This window comes from Marmota marmota, unplaced genomic scaffold (genome assembly GCF_001458135.2).
Source record: "Marmota marmota marmota unplaced genomic scaffold, marMar, whole genome shotgun sequence".
NCBI lineage: Eukaryota > Metazoa > Chordata > Mammalia > Rodentia > Sciuridae > Marmota > Marmota marmota.
Genome location: NW_025999853.1, coordinates 10972613 through 10981765, shown reverse-complemented (window position 1 = coordinate 10981765; position 9153 = coordinate 10972613). Strand labels below are relative to the sequence as shown.

Below are 9153 nucleotides of genomic sequence, written 5' to 3'. Positions count from 1 at the left end.
GATGTGTATAAGAGACAGATATATATATATATATATATATATTTAGTATATGTGATTCATATGTGTGTTCATATCTATACTTATACAATTGGTATTTATGTATTGAAACTTGAATATCTCTAGTCTCAGACTAGTTTGTGAGTATGAATGAGATCCCATTATGAGCCACAACTCAACTGTCACTGGCATTGCCCTCAGGACCTCCAGCTCCCTATCGGAGCGTCTCCTCCCACTAACAACCTCCAAACACTTCAGAAGTGTCCTGAGGTCTCTGTAGGCTCATAATCAAGTTTGTTCTGACTTCTCCTCCCACTGTGCTTTGTTGGGGGGTGGGGTGGGCAGTGCACCATTCACCCAGTAGTTAGTTGTGTTACTCTGCTGGGTGCTTCTCTATGGGTTGTGATGCTGCTTCTGTTTCACAATTGCCCCAGGAAGGCCCTGGGCTCTCTCGGGTTCAAAGTTCCACCACACTATATAGCCGAGTTATTTGAAGATAAGGGTGGGGTTGAGATGAACCATCTCTCTTACTCGTGGTGTTCTGTGGAAGAGTCTGCCTTATACTTCAGTGTTTCCAAGCTTCATTTTTATTTATAGGTCTTCTCTCCTCTGGGTGGTAGAAAAACATCCAGAGTCAAACACAGCTACACTGAGAATTATGCATTTCTTTAATGACTGAGGTTGTGCTCTGGGATGAAAAATCAGGGTTCCTAGCACCCCCTGACTTTAGAATGAGTTTTGTCCCAGCAAGCAGCCTGTCTTCGTAGAGTCTGATAATCGAGTTCAGTAGAGTTTATAGGGCTACACCGGTGGCTTATTATGGACCCAGGCCTGTCTGATTCTCCCCCAGGGGACACAGCTTGTGTCCCTTCTCAGGGGACTCTCATTTTTGCTTCTTTACTCCCTCTCTAGTATTTTCTCACAATTCAGATGTTACCAGTATTGCCCATCTTTTAAAGGACCCTGAAACCATGTCATCTTCCAGCTACTTCCCTATCCCTGTCTTTTCACACCTACGCTCTCTGTTAGAGCACCCTGTTCTTTGCCTTAGTAACCAGTGTTCAGGACACTATGTAATCATCTGAGTGTTCATGTTACTTTTTCAATGTCTATTCCTCAATAAGCTTGATATCAAGGATCACAGATTTCTTTTTTCCACTGTCACCATTTTATTTCCAAAGATCCAGTAAGTAGTTTATGGTAGAATAAGTGCTCAGTAAATGATGTTTAAAGCACGAATAAACAAACAAATGAAGAAAACTGGCTTCTGGTGGACTACCTTAACAGAAGCCAGATGTATCTGAAATTGACTTCTGTGTGAGCGGGGACATTTGATGAGTAAGAGAGAAATAGAAGCCAAATAGGGGGGGAAATTCTAATGAAATAAATATTTGTTCAACAAAACCCTGATGTTTTCTTTTTGGGTAATAAATAGAAATATTTCTTGGTAAACAAAATGATTTCTTGGTAGAGATAGGATAAAATGATTTGAAAATCATCCTCAGAAACCAGCGCACCTTTCATCATTCGATCTTTCAAATTACTTCTTAGGAGGTAGAGAACATCTTGGGAAGAAGGAAAGAAGAAAAGAAGACTTAGTGATATCAACTCAAAGTGAGCACTGCTTCTCTTGGACTTAGTCTGGAAATTTCCTCAGGATGAAACTTCAGACATTTCGGTGAGATTTACCATTAGTTTTCTTTTTACCATAATCTCTTTCTTTTTCTTCTTCTTTGTGAAGGGAGGGTGAACCATGGCTTCATACATGTAGGCAAGTGCTCTAACACTGAGCTACACCCCCAGCCTTACCATAACCTCCTTTTACCCTATTCTAAAATATTACCCAGGTAAACATGAGAGTGAAAATGCAAGTCCCTGAAACTCCCACTAAAAGGCAGAAATAAAGAAGATCTTGGGGGAACACTTTCTGAATTTCTGATGTGCTGACCATGCACAAATTATCAAGAAAGTTTCAGCAGGAAGTATTTTACTACTGTTGTATGTTTACACAAACCTGGTCAACTTTCAAATAAAGTTTAAGATAATAAACCATGGATCCATTTTTTTGTTGTTGTTGTTACTGGGGATTGAACTTGGGGGCACACAAACACTAAGCCACATTCCCAGACCTACTTTGTATTTTATTTTAAAGACAGGGTCTCATTGAGTTGCTTAGTGCTTTGTTTTTTTTTTTTTAATATTTATTTTTTGGTGTAGATGGACACAACACAATGCCTTTATTTTTATGTGGTGCTGAGGATCGAGCCCGGGTCCTACCTGTGCTTGGCGAGCGCTCTACTGCTGAGCCACAATCCCAATCCCAGTGCTTTGTTTTTGCTGAGGCTTGTCTTGGAACTCTCAATCCTCCTGCCTCCGCCTCCTGAACCTCTGGGATTACAGGCATGCACCACCGCACACAGATAATAATTGATCTCAAAGCTTTTATATTTATATTTAATAATTAATCAAAGCTTTTATATTTGTTTCTGTTTTTCTTTCTAAATGTAAAAGCAAGTCATAACTAAAATGTCATATATTCTGTTCAAATCTCCAATTGCTGAAATTTAAATGAAAACATATGGTGTTTCCCTAGATACCTAAGAGTATCTCTTCTGAAAGCATACATCTTGGACATTTTTAAGTCCAAATAAGGTGTAAGCATGATAAATGTTGAGAAAGGCTATAGCAAAATGTCTACAAAGGAGCCATTTGTACTTTTGTAAATCAGACTTCCCTCTCCTTCCTCATGTCTGTGAACCAGCTCCATATCCACCTTGCACACTGTCTATGTATTTGCCTTTCAGGGTTTTTATTTGAAGACCACCATGATGAAAGTGCATTCTCAAATTGAAAAGTTTGAATGGGAACAAAAATGAATCTTATTGAACACTCCCATATACCAGCCATGGATGAATTTTCTCTTTCTGAAAATTTATTTGGTAAGTTGTCAAGTTGACTTAAATATCCATAAAAAAGAAACTACCATTTGGAAGTACACAAGGAAAAAAAAACCCCTGAGATAATTAGTTCAACAGAGAGTCAAGAAAATGTTTTTGTTCCTTTTAATCTTTTAAGTACTCAATAAATGTTAGCTACCCTGCCAAGTTGGAGGCAGAGCGGACCTTGGATTCATTGAACCAAATTGTCTTTTTTTTTTTTTTTTTTTTTTTAAATAGATGAGGACTGCAAGAGCTTTGGGACTTGCCCAAGGCCATGAGGCTAGATAATTAACAGAGCTGGGAGTAACTCTAGGGCTAATTCTAATATTATTATAGCAGGTATAAAGTATGAAATCATGATTTGTATGGTTTAATATTATATTTATTAAAGACTTGGATTACAGCTCTGCAGTAGGTTTCCTTTCCACCATTCCTCCAGTGCTGGGGGAATCTATGGCACAGTGTTGGGATTAGTCATTGAAACTGGACTAAGGACAAATTGTTCTGAGTTGTTTCCAGTAGATCTGTAACTAGATGGTACCATAAAATGGTATATTGCTCCACTTTATGCATGTACGAAAAACATCTCCTTATAAAAGGTTTCAATTGAGAATATAAGCAGAGTCAAAATGAGGCAATATTTTGGGTGGGGCAGGCAGCCTTCCTGCCACACTTAAAACTATTCCCTTCTGTATAAGAACACTGCTGGGAGGCCAGGATATTCCCAGTCTTCATCTGACCTTGATATATGAACCATGGTAGACTATGACTGTGAAAATGTGGGGCACTTGAAATTCCCACAAGTTCAGTGTGTTGAGGTATGATCCCATATTTGGTTTCAGATATCCCTAGGAGATACTATAGTTTACTCTATTACCCTCCTAGTCACTATCATTTTACTGTGTAATGGGTTGTTAGGTCATTATTTGCATTACCTATTTACATGTCTGCCTGCAATATAGTATAAGGGCATCTAAGGATAGTGACCATGTTTCATTAATCCTTGAATCTACTCGATATATAGCAATGCAGTAGTAAGTTATACAAGTAGGGGGAAAGAGGTTGATGAAATAAGGAGATGTTGATCAGTGACTCTCAGTGAGACCAAAGGTGGCAGTAATTACTTATGAAATCCAGTTTTCCTCATACCCACTGGCTCTTATTTCTTTAGCCTGTAGATGCAGTCAAGGGCTGTGGGAGGCCCTGCCTCGATGTCTGGCCACTTGACCTTTTGCTTCTGGTCTGCTTTCCTTTAGCTCTTTAGAAAAAACGTTGTATAGACAGCTTCCTAATTATTGCTCTAACAATCATAACTCACAACAAAATTAGGACAATTAGTACTTACTAAAGACTAAGGAAAATTCCACTTAAGAAGGTTTTTCAAATAAAAACTGCCATTTCCTGCTCTAAAATTTTACAACACGTGTTGCAATCTCCCAGTCTGAACATTATTAAACCAATCTGTGCGGCTCCAGTTTGCACTCGGGGAGGAAATGGTAGGTGTCTCTTACGAACTAGCCCAGTTGTAAGCAAGAGCACCAGGTCGTAAGTTCACCTGAGCAGCCAGGAGGTGAAAAAGATGTCAGTGAATAGAGAAAAGGCCGTTGAAGGTGCTTTCTGGCTGGAAGCACCTGAAAATGATTGCTCAAGATGCAGTGAGACTCCTGCTTTCTGCATTGTGCTCCCCTCCTCTCTCTTTGGCTACATCATTCTCACTGTTTCCTAACACTGCATCTAAGGTTTCTGCAAATGTGTAGTACAAGGTGCCTGAGATGCAATGTATGGCTGCTAGTGCTGGATGGAGCAGTTTCTTCACCTCTTTATCTGGTCCCCTCTTCTGGTAAGCTAATCACCATGTATGATTAGCTTTGCCCCACTAAGCTGTAGAGCCAGACCTAAAGCATTCTTTCTAAATACATTTCCTCTATGGCCTCAGTCTTATTCTACTCAACACATCTGGGCTAGAGGTAGGCCAAAGGGGAGGATGATTGATTCCTTCCTTCCTCTTCTCCATCTTTTTTGTGTGTCTTGATGACACATGAATTCTTTGACCACCCCTTCCCTGAGTTTAGTGTGGAACACATAAGGAAAAAAGACTTTGCTCATGTATGAGTAGCCTCAGGGCCTAACTTATCACTCTGGATCTTAAGCTATGCCAGAGGTGCAGAAGGGTTAATCTATGGGTCCAACTAACCAGAAACCTGGACTCTTTTCCAATAGTCTGTGTACTCAAAACTAGTCATCATGTTCCAATAATGGCAAGTGAGGTTTATGGCATAGAGTATGGGAGAACTATCACTTTGTCCATTCAAATGTTGAGCACTGATGAACAGCTGGGTATTGGAGTAGAGAATTAGAAAAGATCCTGATGGAGAGTGGGCTCACGATAAACATGTATGTAAGTAAATAAATGAAATAATATCAGGTCATGGTAAGTGTTATGAAAACAACAACATGGGACAATGTCATTGGGACAGGAGGATGGGCTGCCCTATCTGATGTGGTAAGGGAAAGCTTTTGAGGAATTGACAATTTAACTCAGACTGAAAGACTAGGAGCTGAGAACGTTCTGGAAAGAGGGAATAGCAAGTGCAAAGTCCTCAAGTCTGGACTTGGAGGGACCTTGTCTTCCCCTTCTTACTGAGGGCAGTAGGAAGTCTAGAGTCTAGTCTGACTTTGGACCTGCTCTTCCATTAGCCACCTGTGCAGCTGGAATAGCTCATTCCCGTTCGGTTGGTAAAATAGGATAGTTAGGCTAGTAACTTCGGGACCTCCATCTAGTTTTGACTTCTTCTTCTTCTTCTTCTTCTTCTTCTTCTTCTTTTTTTTTTTTTTTTTGGTACTGGGGATCTAGCCCGGGGCGCTTTACCACTGAGCCACATCCTCAGACCTTTTTTTTATTTTTTATTTTGAGATAGGGTTTCACTAAGTTGCTGAAGATCTTACTAAATTGCTGAGGCTGGCCTTAGAACTTTCAATCCTCCTGTCTCAGCTCCCCAGTAGCTGGGATTACAGGTGTATGCCACCGCACCTGGCTTAGTTTTAACATTTGAGTCTACAAAATGTTGTAGTTGCCCATGTCAGGAAGTGGTGACTCTGTGGAACTCACTTTGTACATGACTTGACTGGTCCATTCAAGGTGGCCTTGGGCATGGTCCCTCTCATTGCAGGTTAGTATAGAGCCATAATTAAATCCCAACCTGAAGACACTGGGAAGGTGACCTCTATTGAAGACAAATACTGTTGAGCACTCACTAATGGGTGCTGGAGACACTAAAGACCTTTTCAATGATAACTTTCAGCCATGGGCTCTTCATTCTTCAAAGGTTTTGCCTAAGATAAAGGGGAATATCTCCACCCATAGAAATGATTAATCCAAAAAAGCAGAGCCTGAAGGAAGGATGGTGTGCAGGCAGTTTTTATATGAGAGGTGATGGGGGAGCAGATGTGAGGGACTGAGGTGATGAGATAGCGAAGGAAGGGAATCAATGTGAGGTGAGTGATCCTGATCACTGCTATGAGCAACGTGAGCTTGATGCCCTTGGGAGTAGCATAGAGAATTGTCAGTGAAGGGATCAGGGACTGGAATGTTTAATAACCAGTCTCTGGCTCCCATTGGTTGAGAGTCATCCTTGAGGGTCACTGACTCTCCTGTAGTTCTGGGCTGTCCTCGTGCTCAAGTCCAGCTCTTTCCTGTGCTGTTGGAGAAGTTCTGGTCAGAAAGCAAAAGGGCGGGCAGCATGTTCTTGAAATAACAGGCTGTCAGCCTGAGGTGAGTCTGTGCTCACGTAGGATAACTTGAGCTGCAAATCAAGTCAGAGGTGGCCGAAGGACTGTGACATCATCACCAGAAAAAGGAGGAAAAAGCTTGGGCAAAATGGAGCTAAAGATGAGATACTAGAATCACCTTCCCGAGGCCCTTTAATTTAGTCTGCTGCCCTGGTAAATCCAGATGGGAAACTAGACCATAGGTAACTGAATCCCCACAGATGACTCGGAATGGAAGGACTTGGTGACCTCACAAGAGAAGTCTCCTTTCCTTTGAGAGAGCCTGCAAGCCAGGAAACTCGGTCAAAGATTAATTCGGTGGTTTTAAAAAGGCATCTCTTTGAATGAAGGCAAGGTATATGATTAATGCATAATAAAAGGCAGTAATGACAAAGTCCACAGCTTTCCATGTTTTGACATAGTGAACAGGGTCAGGGGTGGTATATTAATTAAAATCTATATTTTCTTTTAGCAAATTTTGATTTAAAAACTAAAAAGCCACAGAACTTTTAAGACTAATAAGCAAAGCATTGTAATAATGGAGGAGAATAAACAGAGAAAGTGTAGACTTACACTCCCATGCCCGAAGTCCCCAGAGTGGTTCATCTCGATTCATTTATTGCAGTCATATTGGAAAAAGTTCACTGAATGTGAGTGGGAAAAAAAGAAATGAAATTGAAAAAAAAAAGTCTCCAAGGCAAGTGACACTTTCTGAACTTCTGTTCTCTCCCCTGTGAAATAGAGGTGCTAATGACTTCACAGCACAAGGGAGGAATGAATGGACTGTGTGGGAAAGTGTTCTGCAAACTGCAAGTCATCATGAAACATCCTAATTAATCCAGGGTTTGAAAGGAATGTGTTATATTTAAATTGTTGAAATGATAAACACTACTTTGCTCATTAAAAGAAGGAAGTACTGTTTATCTTAGCATTGTTGAGTGCAAAGAATTTTCAAAGACCCAATAAAATTAACAATATGTAAACACATTTCTGTGTCCTTTAGGGAAGGGAACACATGATCTGTCTCACGTTGGCATTACAGTATTGCTAGCAATAGCTTTGAGATCCACGTTTTATATTCTTTTTATTATTGTATCTAACAGTTTTTCCAAAGCCCCATTTTGAGAGGCTCAACAAGTGGCAGAAGGCAGATCCCATACAATCCTCATAACTTACATTCCATTTTCTTTGGCTATTTTTTCTTGCTTCATGTGTCACTCAGCTATGTATAGCCATTTTTTTCTGCACTTGCTTTATTTTATTTTATTTTGAAATGCTAGAGATTGAACCCAGGGCCCTGCACATGCTAGGCAAGCACTCTACCACTGAACTATAGCCCCAGCCCCTGTGTATGCTTTATTTTTATAGAAGGTACTCACTTTGGAATCTGGTTCTTGCTTATGACATAAGCTTAAATTAAAAGACTCTTTCAGATGTTATAGAGTCATGTAGATGTTTTAAAATACAATTCAAAGTCTTGAGATGCACTTTTGTAGAATATTTCTGACACTTGATTTCAAGTGTATTTTTCCATCTCATTGAGTTCAACTCAAGTGAATGTAGTTTTGACTTATTGGTTGAATTAAAATGTAAAGTTTCCAGAACATGGAAAGCTACCATTGGCTCAGAAAAAAACGAAGCTTTGTTTCAGCATACTTGAACCATTTCATCACTATTAATTTCTTATTCACATTTCTCCCACAGCTCTAATCAGTCTCTAAAGTTTTTGTTAATTCATTGTGGCTTTGGTTTTTACTCTGTCAAGGAATCTCAGATCTCTTATTCCTGTTAGTGCAATGAAGGACTTGGGAAAGGAAAGAAATATTGAATGAGCCTTTCCTTATTACAAAACAAGATTAATGCTTCTTTTAGGTAGGGCATGAATAGTTTGGTAAAGACATACAACGGACAAGTTGAAAGGCTGATAGGAGACTCCATTGCATTCCAGGATCTAGCTCTCAACCTTGCAGGCTCAGAAACAGATTCTCAGAGGACACCAAGCTGAGAAATATTTCAAATTTGTAAATTTATAGAGATAGAAGAATTACAGTGTTGACTATAGGTCAGCCATCGTACTAAGTGCAGTGTAGATTTGTTAGCAGACTTCCTGGCTCAGTTCTATTTCTGCATCTACTAGTCTATGATCCTAGGCAAATTCCTTAACTCTGTAGTAAATTCTTTGCCTTATTCAATAAAGTGCTCAGAAGAATGCCAGGCACATGGTCAGTACCTGTACTGTATCTGCCATTAATACCAATTCTCACAACACTCCTCTGAGGTGGATGCCATTACTATTCCCCCTTCCGTGGTGAGAAAATGGATGTTTAAAGATATTAAATAACCTGCTTAACATTCCATATTAGTAAGTAGGCCACCAAAATATAATCAGGACATGGAGTCAGATTTGAATGTTTAAAGGCTCCAGGCTAAGAGAACAGTTCTATTCACG

The 9153-nt window shown here is 39.9% G+C and overlaps 1 protein-coding gene across 3 annotated transcripts in view; it reads left to right on the top strand.

Annotated features, from left to right (window-relative positions):
• Nr1h4 (nuclear receptor subfamily 1 group H member 4) overlaps positions 1-9153 on the top strand; it is a 76068-nt gene that overhangs the window by 13578 nt on the left and 53337 nt on the right. For all 3 annotated transcript variants that reach the window (XM_015482879.2, XM_015482878.2, XM_015482880.2), the window contains 2 exons: positions 1549-1675; positions 2802-2936. In XM_015482879.2, the coding sequence (XP_015338365.1) occupies positions 2858-2936 (79 nt within the window). In that variant the 5' untranslated portion in view covers positions 1549-1675; positions 2802-2857. The remainder of the gene's footprint in view (positions 1-1548; positions 1676-2801; positions 2937-9153) is intronic.